At 46.1% G+C, this 22327-nt stretch overlaps 1 protein-coding gene and 2 pseudogenes across 3 annotated transcripts in view; 2 read left to right on the forward strand and 1 right to left on the reverse strand.

Moving 5' to 3' along the window:
- Positions 1-3981: 3981 nt before the first annotated feature.
- LOC132229367 (pre-B-cell leukemia transcription factor 2-like) lies at positions 3982-5498 on the reverse strand (annotated as a pseudogene).
- A 3590-nt stretch (positions 5499-9088) lies between these two features.
- Positions 9089-9852, forward strand: LOC132229368 (TCF3 fusion partner-like; annotated as a pseudogene).
- Positions 9853-21472: 11620 nt separating this feature from the next.
- LIMS1 (LIM zinc finger domain containing 1) overlaps positions 21473-22327 on the forward strand; it is a 143028-nt gene continuing 142173 nt past the window's right edge. For 2 of the 3 annotated variants that reach the window (XM_059688351.1, XM_059688349.1), the window contains exon 1: positions 21473-21674. Coding sequence is in view for 1 of the 3 variants with exons in the window: in XM_059688348.1 (XP_059544331.1) it covers positions 21643-21674 (32 nt within the window). In the remaining 2 variants the exon portion in view is untranslated. The remainder of the gene's footprint in view (positions 21675-22327) is intronic. The other variant, XM_059688348.1, reaches the window with a different exon arrangement.

Genomic DNA, 22327 nt, shown 5'->3' on the forward strand with positions numbered 1-22327 from the left:
CAAAATGAAAAAAGAATCCAAAAATGCGAGGATAGTGTAAGGAGCCTCTGGGACAGCTTCAAGCGTACCAACATCAGAATTATAGGGGTGCCAGAAGATGAGAGAGAGCAAGATATTGAAAACCTATTTGAAGAAATAATGACAGAAAACTTCCCCCACCTGGTGAAAGAAATGGACTTACAGGTCCAAGAAGCTCGGAGAACCCCAAACAAAAGGAATCCAAAGAGGACCACACCAAGACACATCATAATTAAAATGCCAAGAGCAAAAGATAAAGAGAGAATCTTAAAAACAGCAAGAGAAAGAAACTCAGTTACCTACAAGGGAATACCCATACGACTGTCAGCTGATTTCTCAACAGAAACTTTGCAGGCCAGAAGGGAGTGGCAAGAAATATTCAAAGTGATGAATACCAAGAACCTACAACCAAGATTACTTTATCCAGCAAAGCTATCATTCAGAATTGAAGGTCAGATAAAGAGCTTCACAGATAAGGAAAAGCTAAAGGAGTTCATCACCACCAAACCAGGATTATATGAAATGCTGAAAGGTATCCTTTAAGAAGAGGAAGAGGAAGAAAAAGGTAAAGATACAAATTATGAACAACAAATATGCATCTATCAACAAGCGAATCTAAGAATCAAGTGAATAAATAATCTGATGAACAGAATGAACTGTTGATTATAATAGAATCAGGGACATAGAAAGGGAATGGACTGACTATTCTTGGGGGGGAAAGGGGTGTGGGAGATGTGGGAAGAGACTGGACAAAAATCGAGCACCTATGGATGAGGACAGTGGGTGGGGAGTGAGGGCGGAGGGTGGGGCGGGAACTGGGAGGAGGGGAGTTATGGGGGGGAAAAAAAAGGAACAAATGTAATAATCTGAACAATAAAGATTTAATTAAAAAAAAAAAAAACAAAAAACAAAAAGGTGGATGACAAAGGAGATATAATCATAGTTGCTTCTGTCTCACTGGATAACAATATAATATGAAAATGCTGCTTGCAAAATATTAGGATGTTATATTAGGAGAATGGTTATAGGACAAGTGAGGAGGCATAAGGGTCCTACATTCTTACCTAATATAAAAGTAAATCAAAATGATAAAAAAAATAGATTTAACAAATCTATGAGCATATTATATAGAAATATGAAGGTAAATATTAGAAGAAAAAGCTAAAATAGTTTAAAGTAGGTGCCTATGGAGAAAGGGCCTAGGATCAGAAAAGTGGAGCATAGAATTAATGTTTTTTATCATAATCCTTTAAAATAAAATAAATACCCCTGGCCAGTGTTGTTCAGTGGTAGAGTATTGACCGGCACACTGAAGGGTTGCAGGTTCGTTCCCTGGGCCAAGTTGGGGCGTGTGCAGGAGGCAACCAATTAATGTGTCTATCTCACATCTCTCTCTCTCTCTCTCTCTCTCTCTCTCTCTCTCTCTCTCTCTCTCTCTCTCTCCTCCCATCCTCCCTCCCTCCCTTCCTCTTTCTCTAAAAGTAAATGGAAAAAATATCCTCAGGTGAGGATTAACAGCAAATAAATAAATAAATGGTACATTTATATAATAAACCGGAACTCAAAGGTACCAGAAAAACTACTCTAACACATGTTGCACATGTTGTTATGGACTGAATTGTGCTCCCCACCCCAATTCATATGTTAAAGTCTTAAATTCCAATATAACTGTATTTGTAGATGGGGCCTATAAGGGCGTAATTAAAGTTAAATGAAGTCACAAAGGTGGAATCCTAATCCAATAGGATTGGTATTCTTATAAGAAAAGGAACCTCTCTCCCTCTCTCTCTGCACACACACCAAGGAAAAGCTATGTGAGGACATGGCAGAAAGATGGCTGTCTGAAAACTAGGTAAAGTGTCCTCACTAGAAACAAAGTTGGCCAGAAATTCAGACCTTTAATCTTGAAATTTTAGTCTCGAGAACTGTGACAAAATTTCTGGTATTTAAGTCACTCAGTCTATGGTATTTTGTTATAGCAGCTCAAGCTGATTGATACACATGTCAATATAGTATTAAAATTATACTTTTGGGATTTATATTATTCTCTTTTTTGTTGTTGTGTTTACTAAATCTACTGATTGTGGATAACAAATATTGATATCAAATGTCAATAGAAAACAATAATAATGGATTATTAGGACTCTATTTCTCATTACAGTAAATTAATGACTTTTTATGAACATTTTTTTCTCCTATTACAGTATATATAGTACAGTCAATTCTTTAAAAATGCAGAGGATACAACTACAATAAAAAAAATCCTCAAAAACATTCAAATGCATGGAGGCTAAGTAAGTAAGTAAGATGGCATTTTATTAAACAAAGAATGGGTTACCAATGAGATCAAGAAAGAAATAAAAAACTTCCTGGAAATGAACACAGAACAATCCAAAATCTCTGGGACACAGAAAAAGCAGTCCTGAGAGGGAAGTTCATAGTACTACAGGCCTAACTCAAAAAACATGAAAAATCAACATTAAAATATTTAACCCTACAACTTAAAGAACTAGAAAGAGAACAACAAGATAAGCCCAGAATAAGTAGAAGGAAGGAAATAATAAAGATTAGAGCAGAAACAAAAGTGGAGAAGTAACCACTGACACCACAGAAATACAAAGAATTGTAAGAAAATACTATGAACAACTATATGCCAACAAGCTGAACAATGTGGATGAAATGAAAAAATTCCTAAAAAAATACAATCTCCCAAAACTGAATTGGGAAGAATCAGAAAATCTGAATAGGCCAATAACAACTGATGAAATAGAAGCAGTAATAAAAAAAAACTCCCAGCAAACAAAAGCCTAGGTCCAGATGGATTCACAGGGGAGTTTACCAAACTGGCAGTTGGACATCCCTCTGGCAATCCAAGACCTCTGGCTCCTAACTGCTCACCTGCTTGCCTGCCCTAACCACTCTGCCTGCCTGATCCCCCTAACTGCCCTCACCTGCCGCACTGGTCACCCCTATTAACTTTCTTTTTTAATCTTATCCCCTTCACACACAATTGTATTCAACTTCCTTATTGGCTTCTCCCTCTCACACAATTTTTCTCTCTCCTTTATGTAACACTTTTTCCTACTGACTCATCATTTATAAACTTTTCTTTCCTCCTTATTTCCTACTTCTGTTCCATCATCCTTCTTCCCATCTTTCTCCTACCCTCCCTCCCTCCTCACATTCCTTCTTTCCTTTATCTTTACCTCTCCCCGTCCTCCCCTTTTCCTTCCTTCCCACCTTAATTTTTTTCTTCACTTCCTCCCTTGTACCTGCTTTGCTCCCTGCCCCATTTCTTCCTTCTTCCCATTCTCCTTTTAAGCTCTACCAGCTTCCCTTTAAAACTTTTCTTACCTCCCTTTTTCTCTCTCATCCTACCTTTCCCATGCATTCTTCTCTACTTACTTCCACTGTTTTAATATCTATCTATCTACCTGCCTAATTATTCACTATCATTTATCTTTTTACTTTTCTGACTCATACTTTTAAAATATGTCCCCAGTACACAACTATACTTGATTTTCATTATAGCTCCTACAGTTCACTCATACATCCTCTTTCCTTCTTTAACTCTGCTGTCTACTGACTCCTTTAGAAAGTTCTTCCCTCCCTCCTCCCCCCCCCTTTTTTTTCCCCTGAGCAATTCTATTGGTTTAAGATGAGCTGCATATGAAGTAATAAAGCCATCTGGAGGGGGAGGTATGGGAGGCCCGGGGGCGTGGTCAGGTCATCTGTCCAGAAGTTGTGTTCCATTTTTGGCATCTCTGGTAGGTAGGGCAAGGCTGGCTTCTCCACAGATCCCAGAGCAGATAAGGGGTGGGGGAGAGAGAATGGGTGAAGAGAGAGAGAGAGAGAGAGAGAGAGAGAGAGAGAGAGAGAGAGAAAGAAAGTCGTATATGTGTCTGAGAGAGAATGTATATGTGTCTATAGAGAAACAATAGTTGTGTATGAGTCTATGAGAGAGAGAGGGGATCTGAAAGATAGGGTTCTGGGTGTGTTTCTGTGTAAGAAATGGGGAGAGAAAAAGATTGAAAAGATGGGAAAAAAAGGGGAGACAGACCCCATCTTCCCCTTAGGGGACCCCTTCTCCTTGTCATGTAGTCAGCAACCCCAGCACTGAATCGTCTGGGGTAGGCGACGCCATTTGCCCTTCTCCATCTTGTGCTTCTCCTGTGTCTGGGCCTTATCCTCTGGATGCCTTTGTCCTCTCGTCAAGAGTCACCTCTGAGCCCCCACCCTGTGGCCTGAGGGGTGAGAGCAGTGGGAAGTGTCAGAATGAACACTCCCTGGTCCTTCTGTTGCGGAAGTCACTGAGGACGGGGTCACAGCCTCCTGCCAGCGCCGTTTGCCCTCATTTCCCGAGGGCTGTCCATCTGGCCTCCCTGAGGTTATCTCCGTAGCCCCTGGGCCCATCGAGTGTCGGAGTGATTCCACCTGGGAAGCAGGGCATCCCCAGAAACATGTCTCCAGACCCTGAAGATTGAAAGAGCCGCCAGAGCCTGCGGAGGAAGGGGGTGTCGGGGAGCTGGTGCGGCTCTGGCCCCCTGGGTGACAGACATGGTGGTCTTGATGGCATAGATGTTTCCCTCCTCTTGAAACTTTCCAATATTTTTCTTATAGCGAATCCGCGTGTTGCCAAACCAGTTGGAGCCCTGAGAGACGGTGATGCACGCTTCTTGGCGAGCTGCTCCTTAGCCTCCTCACTGGGATACAGGTTGCTCAGGTGGGAATAGAAATACTCATTTAGGACCTCCGCCGCCTGTTTGCTGAAGGTCCCGCATTGCGGTCTGGCACCCAGGAACCGGGAGCGCAGGATCATGACGGCCTCGCAGGTGCTCTGCCTGAGCTGCATCTGGATGGCCTGAACTTGCGGTGTATGATGCTCCCCACCGGCTCCATCTCCTTGGGTGCCACAGGCCTCGTGCGGCTCTGCTCCCTCAGCAGGTTCATGACGTGGGCCGCGAACTCGTTACATGCCTGCTCATACTTCTCCAGGTCCGAGTGGTAGATATGGCCAGTCTGGGCAAGTTTGTTGCAATAGTGCGAGTGTTCCATGGAGTTGTCAGGGGACACAGGGTTCCTGGAAGTTGCTGCGGCTGCAGCTGCTGCCACTGAGCCCCCACCCCCAGCCCCCTTCTCAGGCCCAGCCACACCTTCTGCCAGAAGCATGTCCAAGCGCATAAGCTGGGGTCCACCGGCTCCTCCTCCTTGGAGCTTCAGATGCTGAGGCCGGTCTTCTCCTTGATTTCACACAGGACGCTAAAGAGAACTGGCTTCATTCAGTGGTAGTTTAGGGCGTGTTTCTTGGCCTGGGCCTTGTCCAGGCTCTGGTGTGTGATGGTCATTATCTGCTGCAGAATGTCCCCAATGCCTTGCTTCCCTTGGTCTCCCGGGACCCCCGCCCCCGCCACCCCACCCACGAGCCCCAGGCCCCCCTGGCCCCTGCCTGGAGGGGGTGGCCCCAGCAGCCACTCCTCCATAGTGGGGGAGGGGGGGCTGAGGCCCCCTCACCTCTTGGTCACTTCCCCCCAAACTCGCCCTGACCCCCACACGTGTCTCCGTCTCCTGGCTCCCCGGGGGTTCACCCCAGCTCTGAAGGGAGACTTGGGGTACCGGCTGGGCCCTCCACTGGAGACCCTGGCCCCGGTGGTGGAGAAAATGGAGCTGGAGAGAAAGGAAGCCCAGGCAAGGGTGCGTGTGAGCGAGAGGGAGGAGCCCTCCTTCCCTCCTTAAAGCTTGGGGGGGGGGGGCCGCAGGGACTTAACCTCTAGCCCAGGGCTCAGCCTCAGCAGGTGTTCACTGCCCCCTCTTCCCCGCCTCCCTGCCCAGGACACCCGGCCCAGTGAGGGTGGTCGAGGCCAGCGCAGCCCGGGCGCTGCTGCCACAAAGCAGGAGCGCCTCTGCCCAGAAGGCCTCAGAACGTCCATCCCTCCGTCTGGGACCTGCCTTGACTCCATTGTATGTTCTTGCCTCCTTTGTCAAATATTAATTGAGCATATTGGTTCGGGCCAATTTCTGGGCTCTCTATTCTATTCCATTGATCTATATGTCTGTTCTTGTGCCAGTACCAGGCAGTTTTGAGAACAGTGGCTTTGTAATACAACTTGATATCTGATATTGAGATCCCCCCTACTTTGTTCTTTCTCAGGATTGCTGCAGCTATTCGGGGTCTTTTTTTATTCCAGATGAATTTTTGGAAAGTTCGTTCTAGATCTCTGAAGTATGCCATTGGTATTTTAATGGGAAGTGCGTTGAATTTATAGATTGCTTTGGGTAGTATGGACATTTTAATGATGTTGATTCTACCAATCCATGAACACGGTATGTTCTTCCATCTGTCTATGTCTTCTTCTATCTCTTTTTTCAACGTCTTGTAGTTTTCTGAGTAGAGGTCTTTTACCTCTTTAGTTAAGTTTATTCCTAGGTAGCTTAATTTTTTTGGTGCAATGGTAAATGGGATTGTTTTTATAATCTCTCTTTCTGAAAGTTCACTATTGGTGTATAGAAATGCCTCAGATTTCTTGGGGTTAATTTTGTATCCTGCTACATTGCCAAATTCATGTATTAAGTCTAGTAGTTTTTTGATGGAGTCTCTAGGGTTTTGTATGTATAATATCATGTTGTCTGCAAATAAGGACAGTTTTACTTCCTCTTTTCCAATTTGGATGCCTTTTATTTCTTCTTCTTGTCTAATTGCAATGGCTAATACTTCCAGTACTATGTTGAACAGGAGTGGTGAGAGGGGGCATCCCTGTCTTGTTCCTGTTCTTAGGGGAAATGGTGTTAGTTTTTGTCCATTGAGTATGATGTTGGCTGTGGGCCTGTCATATATGGCTTTTAGTATGTTGAGGTATGATCCTTCTACTCCCACCTTGCTGAGAGTTTTTATCAAAAATGGATGTTGGATTTTGTCAAATGCTTTTTCTGCATCAATTGATATGACCATGTGGGTTTTTTCTTTCAATTTGTTTATGTGACGTATCACGTTTATTGATTTGCGGATATTGTACCATCCTTGCATCCCTGGGATAAATCCTACGTGGTCATGGTGTATGATCTTTCTGATGTACTGCTGGATCTGATTTGCTAAGATTTTGTTGAGGATTTTGGCATCTATGTTCATGAGGGATATTGGCCTGTAATTCTCTTTCATTGTGTTGTCTTTGTCTGGTTTTGGTATTAGGGTGATGCTGGCTTCATAGAATGAGCTTGGAAGTGTTCCTTCCTCTTGAATTTTTTGTAGTAGTCTGAGGATAGGTTTTAGTTCTTCCTTGAATGTTTGGTAAAACTCCCCTGTGAAGCCGTCTGGTCCTGGGCTTTGTTTGCTGGAAGCTTTTTGATGACTGCTTCAATTTCTTCCATAGTTATTGGCCTACTGAGATTATTAGATTCTTCCTGATTGAGTTTTGGAATGTTGTACTTTTCTAGAAATTTGTCCATTTCCTCCAGGTTGTCTAGTTTGTTGGAGTAGAGCTGTCCATAGTATTTTTTAACAATCATTTGTATTTCTGTGGGGTCTGTTGTTATTTCACCTCTATTGTTTCTGATTTTGTTTATTTGGGTCCTCTCTCTTTGCTTCTTGGTGAGCCTGGCTAGAGGTTTGTCAATCTTGTTTATCCTTTCAAAGAATCAGCTCTTGGTTTCATTGATTTTCTGTATTGTGTTTTTGGTCTATATGTCATTTATTTCTGCTCTAATCTTTATTATCACCTTCCTTCTGCTCACTCTGGGCTTTTCTTGTTGCTCTCTTTCTAATTCTTTGAGTTGTAGAGTTAGATGATTTACTACCATTTTTTCTTGTTTTTCTTGTTTATGAGCTATAAACTTCCCTCTCAGGACTGCTTTCATTGCGTCCCATAGGTTTTGGATTGTTGTGTTTTCATTGTCATTAGTTTCCAGGATGTTTTTAATTTCTTCTTTGATCTCATTGGTAACCCAATCAATATTTAATAGCATGCTATTCGGCTTCCAAGTGTTTGAGTATTTTGGTTGTTTTTATTGTAGTTTATCCTATCTAATAAAAGAGAAAAATGGTAATTGGTGTACGACGATACCCTTTTCATTGGCTAATCAGGGCTATATGCAAATTAACTGCCAACTAAGATTGGCAGTTAACTGCCAACATAGGCGCAATGCTGGGAGGCGAAAGGGGAAGGAGGGAAGAAGCTGCCTGCCGCTGACTGCAATCGGAAACCCAGGCGGCAGCCAAGAGCCAGAGATCCAAGCTGCCTTTGCTCGGAGAAGCCAGGCCTCCTTTGCCGGCTTCTGTGATAAGAGAACCTGGCCGCCTTTGCCGGCCCTGGGCCAGTAATGGGAGAAGCTGGGTGGGGCAGGGAAGAGGTGGATGTCTGCCTGGCTTCTCAGATCACTGATCACCAGTGATGGGAGAACACCCAGAGGCGGGGCCAGAGGCCAGGCTGCATAGCTGCCTGGGGACACCATCTGGACCCCAGGGGCGACGCAGCCAGGCCCCAGAAGGAGACCCAGGGCCAGGGGCTGAGTTGCAGCTGTGGTACGCAATCCAGTGCCTGGGCTGAGGAGACCCAGAAGGAGACCCAGGCGCCGAGGCTGTTTTTGCCTCTGGGGCACGCAATCCGGTGCCCAGGCTGAGGAGACCCAGGGCCCGGGGCTGCGTCGCAGCTGGGGCACGCCATCCGGTCCGGGGGCGATACAGCCAGGCCCCAGAAGGAGACCCAGGCACCAGGGCTGTATCGCTGCTGGGGCACGCGATCCAGTACCTGGGCTGAGGAGACCCAGAAGGAGACCCAGGGGCCTCGCAAGAGGAGAGTCTCCATGGTCAGATGGCGAGGTGTCAGGACAGGAATAAAGACCCGAGGTGACTCAGATGCCTGGCCGCAGGGTTAGACCAGCCAGCAGGGCCTTTCAGTTGGGACTGGGGTGGGGGTGGGGCGAGGGAGGCAAGCCGGAAATAGAGAACTACAACTCCCAGGAGGCTTAGCGGCCAGGGCCTGGGTGCCTGGCTGTGAAATCGGATGGGCTGTAGTTTCCCAAGCCGCTTTAAACTAGAGGCTTGCAAGGTTGGAAGTTCTGCGTCGGGAGCCAGGGAGAAATGGAGCTGGAGCAGAGAGAAGGGTCCATGGCAGCTGTGGGCTTTGAGGAGTTATCAGCACCTCCAGGCTGGGAGCTGGCGCTGCCTCCGCTGAAGGTGGTCACATCCTGGAGAGCGAGCTTGAGACCGAAGTGGAGTTCGTGTCTGGGGGTCTGGGCAGCTCCAGCCTCCAGGAGCGAGACGAAGAGGAGGAGGCAGCCTGAGGCCAGCAAGGGCGGTGCCAACAGGAACTCAATCGCAGGAAGTACCAGGCGATGGATCGGCGCTGCAGGGAGATTGAGCAGGCGAAGGAGCAGGTCCTGAACAGGCTCCATCAGATATAGAGGATAACATGGAGACTCCAGCAGGAGCGGAGGTTCCTCATGAAGGTGCTGGACTCCTACGGTGACAACTACCGGGCCAGCCAGTTCACCATCTTACTGGAGGACGAGGGCAGCCAGGGCAGAGATGCCCCCAACCCAGGCAACGCTGAGAACGAGCCTCCAGAGAAAGAGGGGCTGTCCCCGCCCAGGAGGACGCCAGCGCCCACAGAAGCCAGCAGCCCGGCCCCTGGTGAGGGGCCCAGCAGTTGGAAGGGGCGGCGAGTGCCATAGGAAGGGCACTGGGCAGGAGTCCCGCTGACTCCGGAGCTGGCCCCTGTGCAGATAAAGGTGGAGGAAGACTTTGGCTTCTAAGCCCTCGAGGCTCTGGACTTAAGTTGGGTGTCTCGGGGGCCAGACAAGCTGCTGCCCTACCCCACCCTAGCCAGCTCCCCCTTTGACTGACCCCCCAATAAATGGACCTGATGCAAAAAAAAAAAAAGCTTATAGAGGCATGTTTATAGGATCAAATAGTATAAATATAGATGTAACAGGACAATAAAAAGAGAACCTGGCTATGATGATAACCTGAATGCTGCCTCTGTGTCATTCCTTCTTTGGGAACCCCTGAACCTGCTGTGGCTGGACCCCAACATTCCTCTTCTTATAAGGACTTCAGTGAGATGGGCTAAGGGTCCCACTGGAACTGCCACAATTTAATGTAATCCCCTATTTAAAGATCTTATCTCCATATACAGGTACATTCTGAGGTTCTGGGGATTAGGATTTTAACATACATTTTGTTGATTACCCAAATCAGCCCTTAACAACCAGCATGTTTCAGAAAGTAGATTCCTACAGGGTTATTTACCAAACATTCAGAAGTATTTTTAAAAGAGCTAAGCCCCTCGCCCACCGTGTGGGCCCCTCCCAGCAAAGAGCGAAGGCCTGGGTTCTGGGCACCGGAGGAAAACTGGTGCCAGCAGCCAGGGGAAGGGGCCCCCAAGGGGCCCCAGATTGCTAGAGGGCACAGGGTGGGCTGAGGGACCCACCCGAGTGCACAAATTTTTGTGCACCGGGCCTCTAGTTTATAATATTATGCCATCGTGGTCTGAGATGATGCTTGGTATGATTTCAATCTTCTTGAATTTGGGGAGACTTTTTTGTGACCCAATATGTGGTCTATTTTTGAATCTGTCCCATGAGCACTTGAGTGGAATGTATATTCCGTGGCTTTGGGGATCTAGTGAGTCATTTAGGATTGCTGTTTCTTTGCTGATTGTTTGTCTAGAGGATTTATCCAGTGATGTCAGTGGTGTATTAAAGTCCCCTGCTATGATTGTATTGTTGTCGATCTCTCCTTTGATATATTCCTGCATTGGGTGCATATATGTTTACCAGGGTTATATCTTCTTGTTGTATTGATCCCTTTAGTATTATGAAGTGGCCTTCCTTATCTCTTGTTATGGCCTTCACTTTGAGGTGTATTTTGTCTGATATAAGTATTGCTACCCCAGCTTTCTTTTCCTTTCCATTTGCCTGGAAGATATTTTTCCATCCCTTCACTTTCAGTCTATGTGAGTCCCTTCTAATGAGGTGGGTCTCTTGTAGACAGCAAATGTATGGGTCATGTTTTTTTATCCATTCAGCCACTCGATGTCTTTTGATTGGACCATTTAGTCCATTTATGTTTAAAGTTATTATTGAAAGATACTTGTTTGTAGCCATTTCTTTTTTTGTGTAGCTGTTTTCTTTCTGAGCTTTTTATTTCTTCTTTTTACACCAGTCCCTTTAGCATTTCTTGCATTGCTGGCTTGGTAGTGATAAACTCCCTTAGCCTTTTTTTGTCTGTGAAGCTTCTTATTTCCCCTTCAATTTTGAATGATACCCTTGCTGGATAGAGTATTCTTGGATTCAGTCCTTTGCTTTGCATCACTTTGTAAATTTCCATCCATTCTTTTCTGGCTTGATGTGTTTCTGTTGAGAAATCATTTGATAATCTAATGGGAGATCCCTTGTATGTAACTTTTTGTCATTCTCTTGCAGCCTGTAAGATTCTCTCTTTGTCCTGAACATTTACCATGGTAATTATGATGTGTGTTGGTGTGGGTCTTTTCGGGTTCACCTTGTTTGGGACTCTCTGGGCATGTGTGACTTTTTTCTTCCCCACGTCAGGGAAGTTTTCTGATATCATTTCTTCGAATAGGTTTTCTAATCCTTGTTCCTCTTTCTGTTGTTCTGGCACCCCTATTACTCATATGTTGTTTCGTTTCATGTTGTCCCAAAGTTCCCTTAGGCTCTCCTCTTTTAATTTTTTTCTCCAATTGCAGTACAGTTTGGGTGTGTTTTGCTTCCTTGTCTTCTAATTCACTAATTTGGTCTTCCGCTTCTCCTAGTCTACTGTTGATACTTTCAATGGTGTTGTTTATTGCAGCTATATTGCTCTTCATTTCTTCTTGGGTCTTAAGTTGTTGATTTTTTTCATCTGTTTCTTCTTGCTTCTTGCATAAGTTGTTGATTTTTTTCATCTGTTTCTTCTTGCTTCTTGCATAAGTTGTTGATTTTTTCCTCCATCCGGTTTATGCACTCTAGGACCCTTATTCTGAATTATTTTTCTGTCATGTTGCATGCCTCTGTATCACTTAGCTGCTTTTCTGGCGAGTCCTCCTTTTCTTTCCTTTGGGGGTTTCTTTGTCTACCCATGTTTGATCTCACTGACATATCTAGATGTTGAGTCGTTCAGTGGCTGCTCCCTGGGTGGCAGTGGCTCCTTGGGCTGTGGTTGCTCCTTGGGCGGTTGCCGTAGCAGCTGCTCCTCAGTTGGCAGCAGCTCCTCTGGTGGGTGCTTCTCACAGCTGTGGTGGCTCTTTTGCCTGGTGGGGGGAGGCTTCACGTACAGCTGCTGTTCCTCAGACAGAGGGTGTGGTGATCAGGAGGCTGCTGTTGCTTGAATCTGCTGTGTTGATTTAAAGGCACAAAATACAACACAACAAGGCACAATGTACCAGGCACTGAACACAAATATATTCACGATATTAATAACCCCAAATAAAGGTGACCACCCAAATTAAGAGAATTAGGGGATAAGGAAGAAAGAAGAGAAAAAGATAAAAGAGAAAAAAGAAAAGAAAAGAAAAATAAGAAAAAAAAGGAGTGCAAAAATGAAATTGGGAAAAAGGAGGGGGGAAAAAAGAAAAAAAATAGCAAAAAGAGAGAATGAAGTAGAAGAGGGGAAGAGACTATTTATATGAGGAGAAAACTCCATTAGAACTGCCACTAATCCCAACAAATTCCAGCAACAGATCCCTGGAGATGAATGCAAACTACAAACAACCAATAATATCAAGAGAGGCAAGGGAAAACAAAAGCACAAAAATAACCGGGGATGGGGGGGAGGGAGGGGAAAAACCAGCAGAAAAAATAAAAAGAAAAAGCAAAACAACCTCACAACCAGTCCTAAAAAAAAAAAAACAAAACAAAAAACAATAGACTCAAAAATCAAGCAAACAGCAACAACCCAATAGAAAGATAAATGAAGAGAGAAAAAAATTTTGGATAATGAAGAAAGATAAGGCATAGGTGTATAAGGATTTAGAGCAGTGGATTGGAAATAGGATATATAAGTAGGGTGAAATTTTGACAGGGGGTAAAAAGAAGGAATAGGGAAAATCTAAAGCAGGAATAGGGTAAGAGAAACAGGACAACAAAAGGGGAAAAGTGAGGAAGAAGGTTTTAGCATAGAGATAAAATTGAGGTAGGGAAAATTGATGCTAAAGGAACGATGAAAATAGAATGGAGAATACTAATTCCAAAATAAAATAAAGACAAAATAAAATGGCACTTTAAAAAATGGTAAAGTGGTATCAGTAATAATACTGGTTAAAAATAAAAATGTAGTAATTAAAAGGGTAAAATCAGGTGATGGAAAAAGAAAAAAAAATTGGTTTCTTAGTTAAAAGGTGAAAAAAGAAAAAAAATTGCAGTAGTGAAGGTCCTTCGGTTCTTCTACTCTTCAGTCTGGCTCACCTTAGTCCTGCCAGGTATTCAGGAGAGTGTTGAATTTCCCTGCGATACACTGTTCCTCCGTGTTATAAACCACATTCCTGATTTTAAAGCAGGCCGTATTTGTGTCCCGGACTACCTTAATTTGTATTTACCTAAGAGTCAGTTTGTGGCTCAGCCTCTGGGTGGCAGTGTTTTGGGGTTGGCCTCTGAGGCTATATGGCTTCTCAATCCAGTAGCAAGGGTTTATTTTCTCTATTGCACTTAAAACTGCTTTTCGGTTGATCTCTTCTTACCCATCATGCCTGCCCGCCCTCTGAGGTTCAACAGTGTGTTCTATGATTCTGGGTCTATTTTTCATCATCAGTTTATTTAGTTCATTAGATTCCACATATGAGTGTGATCATGTGATACTTATCTTTCTCTGTCTGGCTTATTTCAGTCAGCATAATACTCTCCAGGTCCATCCATGCTGTTGCAAATAGTAAGAGTTCTTTCTTTTTTATTGCTGGATAGTATTCCATTGTGTAAAAGTACCATAGTTTTTTATCCACTCATCTGCTGATGGGCACTTAGGCTGTTTCCAAGTCTTTTCTATTGTAAATTGAGCTGCTAAGAACATAGGGGTGCATATATTCTTTCTGATGGTTGTTTCAATTTTCTTAGGATATATTCATAGAAGTGGGATGACTGGGTCTAATGGGAGTTCCATTTTTAATTTCTTTCTTTTTTTATTAAATCTTTGTTGTTCAGGGTATTACAGTTGTTCCTCTTTTCCCCCCATAGCTCCCCTCTACCCGGTTCCCCTCCCACCCTCTGCCCTCACCTCCTTACCACTGTCCTCATTCATAGGTGCACGATTTTTGTCCAGTCTCTTCCCGCATCACCCACACCCCTTTCCCCCGCAAGAAGAGTCAGTCCACTCCCTTTCTATACCCCTGATTCTATTATATTCACCAGTTTATTCTGTTCATCAGATTATTTATTCACTTGATTTTTAGATTCACTTGTTGACAGATGTGTATTTATTGTTCATAATTTGTATCTTTACCTTTTTTTTCTTCTTCCTCTTCTTAAAGGATACCTTTCAGCATTTCATATAATACTGGTTTGGTGGTGATGAACTCCTTTAGCTTTTCCTTATCAGGGAAGTTCTTTATCTGACCTTCAATTCTGAATGATAGCTTTTCTGGATAAAGTATTCTTGGTTGTAGGTTCTTGGTATTCATCACTTTGAATATTTCTTGCCACTCCCTTCTGGCCTGCAAAGTTTCTGTTGAGAAACCAGCTGACAGTCGTATGCGTACTCCCTTGTAGATAATTGACTGTCTTTCTCTTGCTGCTTTTAAGATTCTCTCTTTGTCTTTTGCTCTTGGCATTTTAATTATGATGTGTCTTGGTGTGGTCCTCTTTGGATTCCTTTTGTTTGGGGTTCTCTGTGCTTCCTGGACTTGTAAGTCTATTTCTTTCACCAGGTAGGGGAAGTTTTCTGTCATTATTTCTTCAAATAGGTTTTCAACATCTTGCTCTCTCTCTTCTTCTGGCACCCCTATAATTCGGATGTTGGTATGCTTGAAGCTGTCCCAGAGGCTCCTTACACTATCTTCATATTTTTGGATTATTTTTTCATTTACTTTTCCGGTTGGGTGTTTTTTGCTTCTTCGGATTTAAGATCTTTGACTTGATTCTTGCAATCCTCTGGCCTGCTGTTGGGAGTCTGTATAATATTCTTTATTTCAGTCAGTGTATGCTTAATTTCTAGTTGGTCCTTTATCACAACATCAAGGGTCTCACTAGATTTCTTGAGGGTCTGATTAAGTTTATCGGCGGTTTCTAGAAAATTCTTGAAAAACCTTAAAAGTGTTGTTTTGAACTCTATATCCAGTAGTTTGCTTTCCTCCATTTCTGTCATTTGTGTCCTGTTTCTTTGTCTTGGCATTTTTTATGCTTCGCTGTGTTGATAGAGTGGCTTTCTGTGCTAAGTGTCCTTTAGGGCCTGGTGGCTGAGCCTCCCCAATTACCTGAGGTAGACACTCTTGGTGCACCCCCTTGTGGACTTTGTGCACAGTCTTGTTGTAGTTAAGCCGTGATTGTTGTAGGTAACACTGGGAGGAATTGACATCCAGGCCAATTGGCTGTGAGAATCAGCTGTGTCTATGGTGGGAGGACTTCTGTGCAGAAGACACTCTTATGGGGCAAGACTTGCTTCAGTTGGGCTTTGGTGCTCACTGAGTCTGCCCCCTGTGTTTGTCCCTTATGGATCTGAGGAGTTGTAATTGGATGGTCCCACTCTGACCACTGGATACACTGGCTCTTGGATCTAAGGAGGTGCTAATCTAGCGTCTGCCTGAGTCTACCCAGCAGAAGCCAGCTGTCAAGCAATGCAAGTTGCCCTGGGGCCTTGGTGCAGCTGCAGTTTGCTAAGTAATTTTCAGATTACAAAGGTCCAGGCCTTTCATATGCAAAAGCCTCTGTGCAAGGGCTTGGGCAGGGCGGGGTTCCAGGGGATCAACAGGGTGGGCGGGCAGAGCGAGCAGTATGGCTGCTGTCAGTCCTGCCCTCAGAGGCCCCGGCAATTGCTGTGAGCGCCTCCAAGAGAAAGCTGCCCTTGAGTTCCAACTGATGCCAGACAGTCCTGTTTCTACCTGTTTGAGTCTGGGTCCCCAGAGTCTCACCCGGAACTGGAGCTCAGAGCTTGAGACTCCCTCCCGATTGAAAAAGACAATTGTGTCCTCAGCCACCAGCCCTCTCCGCATGCACCTTCGCACCTTTGTATTTTACTTCCGCACCGCACCTCCTCTGAGTCTCGGTATGCTTTTCCCTTTCCTTCTCATTGTAGAATTTCCACTCAGCCAGCCTTCCTGTGGTTCTGGATGATGTGCATTCCGTCTTTTAGTTGTACTTTTGAAGTAGTTGTGCGAGGCAGCAGTCTCCGATGTTTACCTATGCCGCCATCTTGGTTTTCTCCTAATTTTTTTCTTTTTTTATTGATTTTTTTACAGAGAGGAAGGGAGAAGGATAGAGAGTTAGAAACATCGATGAGAGAGAAACATTGATCAGCTCCCTCATGCACACCTCCTACTGGAGATGTGCCTGCAACCAAGGTACATGCCCTTGACCAGAATCAAACCTGGGATCTTTCAGTCCGTAGGCTGACACTCTATCCACTGAGCCAAACTGCTTAGGGCCATTTTTATTTTCTTGAGGAAACTCCATACTGTTTTCCATAATGGTTGCACCAGTCTGCTTTCCCACCAGCAGTGTACTAGGCTTCCCTTTTCTGCACAACCTTGCCAACACTTACTGGTTGATGATAACCATTCTGACAGGTGTGAGGTGGTATGTTATGTCATTTTGATTTGCATCTCTCTGATGATTAGTGAGGATGAAATTCTTATAATCAAATTTCTCTCCATAGAAGGGCTTGCTGTCTGTACCATTATGGCATGTGTCGTCACCAACCTGGCACATAAATTCCAAATAATTCTGTGAAATCAGGAATCTTCGTACCAGATCCCCCCCCCCACGCCCCCCCCCCCCCCCCCCGCCACCAGTGCTCAGAGCACAAGAGTTTTCTGCTGTCTTTGAAACTTTGTCTGCAAACAGCATGAAGGAGACACAGCCTAAAGGGGTCACCTGCAATGGAGATGTCAAAGAACACAGTAGGATTCATCATGGTTGGTCATGGGCAGCTCTGGGGCATTCACATCTGCAAAGCAGCCTATTTTTATTTTTTACCTAGAGGCCTGGTGCACAAAATTCATGCATGGAGTGGGGGTTCCCTCAGCCCAGCCTGAACCCACTCCAATCAGGGACCCCTCGGGGGATGTCTGACCACCAGTTTAGGGCCACCTAAACCGGCGGTCGGACACCCCTCTCACAATCTGGGACCGTTGGCTCCTAACCACTCACCTGCCTGCCTGCCTGATTGCCCCTAACCCCTCTGCCTGTCTGCCTGATTGCCCCTAACCTCTCTGCCTGCCTGCCTGACCGCCCCTAACTGCCCTCCCCTGCCGGCCTGATTGAGCCCCCAACTGCCTCTGCCTACCTGATCACCCTTAACTGCCCTCCCTTGCCAGCCTGATCTCGCCCCCTACTGCCCTCCCCTGCTGTCTTGATCTCGCCCCCAACAGCCCTCCCCTGCTGCCCTTTTCTCGCCCCTAACTGCTCTCCTCTTCTGGCCTGATTGCCCTTATATGCCTCTGCCTGCCTGATCACCCCTTAATGCCCTCCCCTGCCAGTCTGATCTTGCCTCCAACTGCCCTCCCCTGCAGGCCTGATCTCACCCCCAACTGCTGTCCTCTGTCGGCCAATTTGGTTCTGATTGGTCAGTTTCTATGACAGTCAGCATCAAAAGCTCCGCCTCCTAGGCAGCCATTGGCTCCTTACATTCACCCAGATCTGGTTCTGATTGGTCAGTTTCTATGCCAGTCAGTGTCTCTTGGCCTATCAATGGGGCCTGATCAGAAAGGCAGGGCTGATCAGCATCCCTGGTGGAGGCCTGGAGAGAAATGGAGGTGCAGCTGTTGGGCAGGCAGGGAGAGAAAGAGAGGCAAGTTCTGATCAATGGCTGCCACAGAGGCTATGAATCAGACCCTGCCTCTCTCTCTCTCTGCAGCCTCTCTCCAGGCCACAGCCCCCTAGTCAGTCAGTGCTGGGTCGGGCCCCCTGCAGTGGCCCAGTCAGTGTTGGGTCACCATGGCAACCCAGCACTGACTTCAGGTCTGGTCAGCCTTTGGTCATAATGGTCGTTATGACCCTGGCTCTTTATTATATAGATTAGAGGCCCGGTGCACAAAAATCTGTACACTCGGGAGGGGGGGTCCCTCAGCCCGGCCTGTGCCCTCTCGCAGTCTGGGACCCCTCGGGGGATGACCACCTGCTGGCTTAGGCCTGCTCCCCGAGGGATTGGGCCTAAGATAGCAATCAGACATCCCTCTGGCAGCCTGGCAGCTCTCGGGGGATGTCCACTTGCCAGCGGGGAGCAGACTTAAGCTGAGGTGGGACATCCTTACTGCTGCTGAGGAGGCGGGAGAGGCTCCCACCACCACCACTGTACAGGCAGCTGTCAGCCTGGCTTGTGGCTGAGCAGAGCTCCCCCATTGGGAGTGCACTGACCACCAGAGGGCAGCTCCTGCATTGAGTGTCTGCCCCCTGGTGGTCAGTGTGTGTCATAGTGACCAGTCATTCCCAGTCTTTCTGCTGTTAGGGTCAGTTTGCATATTACCCTTTTATTATATAGGATAGAGGCCTGGTGCATGGGTGAGGCTTGGCTGGTTTGCCCTGAAGGGTGTCCCAGATCAGGGTGGGGGTGCCGCTTGGGTGCCTGGCCAGCCTAGGTGAGGGCTGATTGCTATTTGCTGCTGGTCACACCCCCTTCAGGGTGGGGGTCCCCACTGGGGTGCCTGGCCAGCCTGGGTGAGGGGCTGATGGCTGTTTGCAGCTGGTCACACCCCCTTCAGGGTGGGGGTCCCCACTGGGGTGCCTGGCCAGCCTGGGTGAGGGGCTGATGGCTGTTTGCAGCTGGTCACACCCCCTTCAGGGTGGGGGTCCCCACTGAGGTGCCTGGCCAGCCTGGGTGAGGGTCTGAGGGCCGTTTTCAGGCTGGCCAACGACTGAAGCTCCTAGCCTCTCCTTTTTTTCTTTTTTCTTTTTATTCTGGGATTTATTTACCTTCTATAATTGAAACTTTCTTGCTGTCACTGGAGCTGAGAGCCAGCTCCAGCTCTGAGGCCACAGCCTGCTGAAAGCAAGTATCTGGGGTTTGTTTAGCTTCTGTAATTGAAACTTTGTTGCTTTTGGAGCTTAGAGCCGGGCCGCGGCAGGCGGGGAACCTTGGCTTCCTCCATCACTGGAGCAAGCAAGCCTCCTGCTCGCTTCAGCTGCGTGGCTGCCGGCCGCCATCTTGGTTGGCGGTTAATTTGCATATCACCCTGATTAGCCAATGGGAAGCATAGTGAAGGTATGGTCAATTACCCTTTTTGTCTTTTATTAGATAGGATAGCTGCATAACATTATATATTAAAACCATAATTTATTTATGTCCTGTTTAAATAAACTTTCTCAGTTGCTCTTCAAAACAAAACTACGAAGATTCTCCTCGTATATTCTTTCCATTTTTAAAACATTTTCATTATGAAATTTTAAATATACACTAAAGTAGACAAACTAATATAAAGAACTCCATATACCTATAAGCCAGCTTCACCAGTTATGAACTTATGGCCAATTTTGTTTCACTGATACTCCTACCCACATCCCCCACCCCACCCCCACATTTTAAAGAAAATTCCAGTCATTATGTCATTTACTTTATAAATTGTTTCCTAGACATCTTTAAAACCTGTGCATACTGTTTGTGTACACATAAGACTACATCTGTAAGATAAATTCCAGAATGTGGATTTCCTGATCAAAGTAGAGTTGAATTTCACATTATGATATTGCCCACTTGTCCTCTACAAAAATTGTGTGGATTTTTTCTCCCATCAACAGTAAACCAAAGCACCTGTTCCCTGTATCCTCATCAAAACAGTATATTGTCCAATTGTTAATCTTTGCCCATATATTAAAAAATGGTATTTTAATTTTTTTTATTTTTATTTTTTTGTTAATCTTCACTCAAGGATATTTTTCCATTGATTTTTAGAGAGAATGGAAGAGAGAGGGAAAGACAAAGAGAAATATCTATGTGAGAGAAACACATCGATTTTGTTGTGTCTGGCCCAAGGCAGGGGCAGGGGAGGAGCCTGCAACTGAGGTACTTGCCCTTGACTGGAATCACACCCGGAACTCTTTGGTCTACAGGCCAAGGCTCTATCCACTGAGCCAACTGGGCTTGGGTTTAAATTTTTATTTGATATTGGATACTTTCTTGTGCCTTTAAAAATCATTTGTATTTCTTTTTTTCTGTGGAAACCTGTGTATATACCTTGTCTATTTTTCGGAATTGGTGAACTTTTTCTTACTGATTCTTTTGTCATAAAGAAATTAGACTTTTTTTGGTCATTACATTTATCGATATCAAATTTTATGACTTCTGGGGTTTATATCTTGTTTGGAAAGTTTCTCTTCCCTCCAACCTTAATTTTTTTCTCCCACGTTTTCTTCTAGTATTTTTACATGTTCTTTTTTTACATGTAAATTTTTGCTCTACTTAGAATTTATCTTGATTTAAGGATGTCAAAGGCATACAGTGTTTCTCATCACATATTTAGACTAGTAGGAGACAAAAGTTTTCATTCTGTAATTAGAAATTAAGTATAGTTACAAAATCATCAGATATCTTAGCCCAGACTGAGGGGCTCAGTTGGTAGAGCAATGGTCTTGTGCACCGAAAGTTGCCCATTGGATTCCTGGTCTGGAAACCAATTGATGTTTCTATCTCACATCGTTTTTCTCTCTCTCATCCCCTTCCTCTCTCTAAGCATGTACTCGGATGAGGATTAAAGAAAAAAATAATCAGATATCCTGGAAGAGATTCTTTTTTATGTCCGGGGTAAATAACCTATATTAGATGCTTTGCAGATTTCAAGTTTTGGTAGAGTGAATTGGCAGAAGGGACTGAGGGCAAGGAGGAAGGAAACAGGCAGAGATAAGACGGGGGTGTTTCAAGAAAGGTTAGGTTTCCTAGTTCTCAATTCGTAAGCGCAGTGAACACCCCAGGGAGCACCCCAGAACGCGCCAGGTTTCCTGCACAGACAGGGATTCGGTGCTGGCCACCTTCCTATGGAGTCTCCTCAGGCCCCCTCACCAGGACAGGGTGGAACTCCGTAGACCCCAACACCTTGGGCCCAACTGCCCCCTCCTGAGCCACGCGGTCCGTGAGCAAAGCTGAATCAGAGACGTCGTGGGGAATAAGAACCGCCGGCTCCTCCCGCTCCCGGTGAGCGACGCTGTCACCCAAGACAGGCGGCCTAGTCCAGTCCCGGGACCGCTCCGCCTCAAGCCCTGGGCTCCTGGCCGCTCACCCCAGCGCGTGTGTGGGGCGGGGCCTCTGCGACTCCCGCCCGCCACGCCCCCACTGCCCCTTCCCCTGCGCCGCGCGCCCTCGCGTGGCCACCCGGCCCTTAGTCGGCTCCGGGAAGAGGCGGAGGCGGAGGCGGAGGCGGTGGCCTCCCCGCCCCTGGTCCTCTTCTCCTTCCTGTCGGCGGCCCGCCCGTCGGCCCACACCCCGCTGCGGCGGAGAGGAAGGAAGACGCGGCTGGGGCGCCGGGGACCGAGGTGCGGAGGAACGGCGGCCCACGCGGAGAGATGCTGGGCGTGGCGGCAGGAATGACCAACAGGTAAAGATCGGGCCCCTTCCCGGCCGCCCGCTCTGAGCACCCGCCACGTAGGCTGCGAGCGGCCGCCGGCCCGGTCGCCGGCCTGGGCGCCGGCCTGGCTCTCCGCGCCCCTTCCGGCCGGCGAGCCCCTCGCGGGACCGCCCTGGGTCCGGCTCCTCTCGGGGCCCGCTTCCGCCTCCCCGCGCCCCGCAGCCGGGGACTGGCTTGCGGCTCCTCAGAGGGGTGGTAGCAGGCACCGGGAACGTGTCCGATATGTTATGAGCACTTTGAATATTGTCTTAGTGCTTAGCAAAGTACTCAGCAGCAAATATTTGAATAATTTACATTCTAGCAGTAGGAATAGAATATAGGCCAGCGGTCTTAGCACCCATTTTAAAAATAGAAATTAACTTATGGTAGTTATGCCTATAGGTATTTACTATATTAGAAATGAAAACTGAGACATTTAAAAATACTTTGCATAGAAGACAACTGGATTTTCCTATCTCCTTTGCCTCAGTTTATTGCCATATATTTTGATTGAATTATTTGAAGAAAATGTGGTCTTACACAAATAAGCAGTTGGTAAGGGGAGGAGTGTTTTAATAGGCTTTTAAGTAATTGTGGGTATTCTTTGTTACTACACCTAAACGAGGTAACTGATAGTTTCTTAA

Source organism: Myotis daubentonii, chromosome 3, assembly GCF_963259705.1.
Source record: "Myotis daubentonii chromosome 3, mMyoDau2.1, whole genome shotgun sequence".
NCBI lineage: Eukaryota > Metazoa > Chordata > Mammalia > Chiroptera > Vespertilionidae > Myotis > Myotis daubentonii.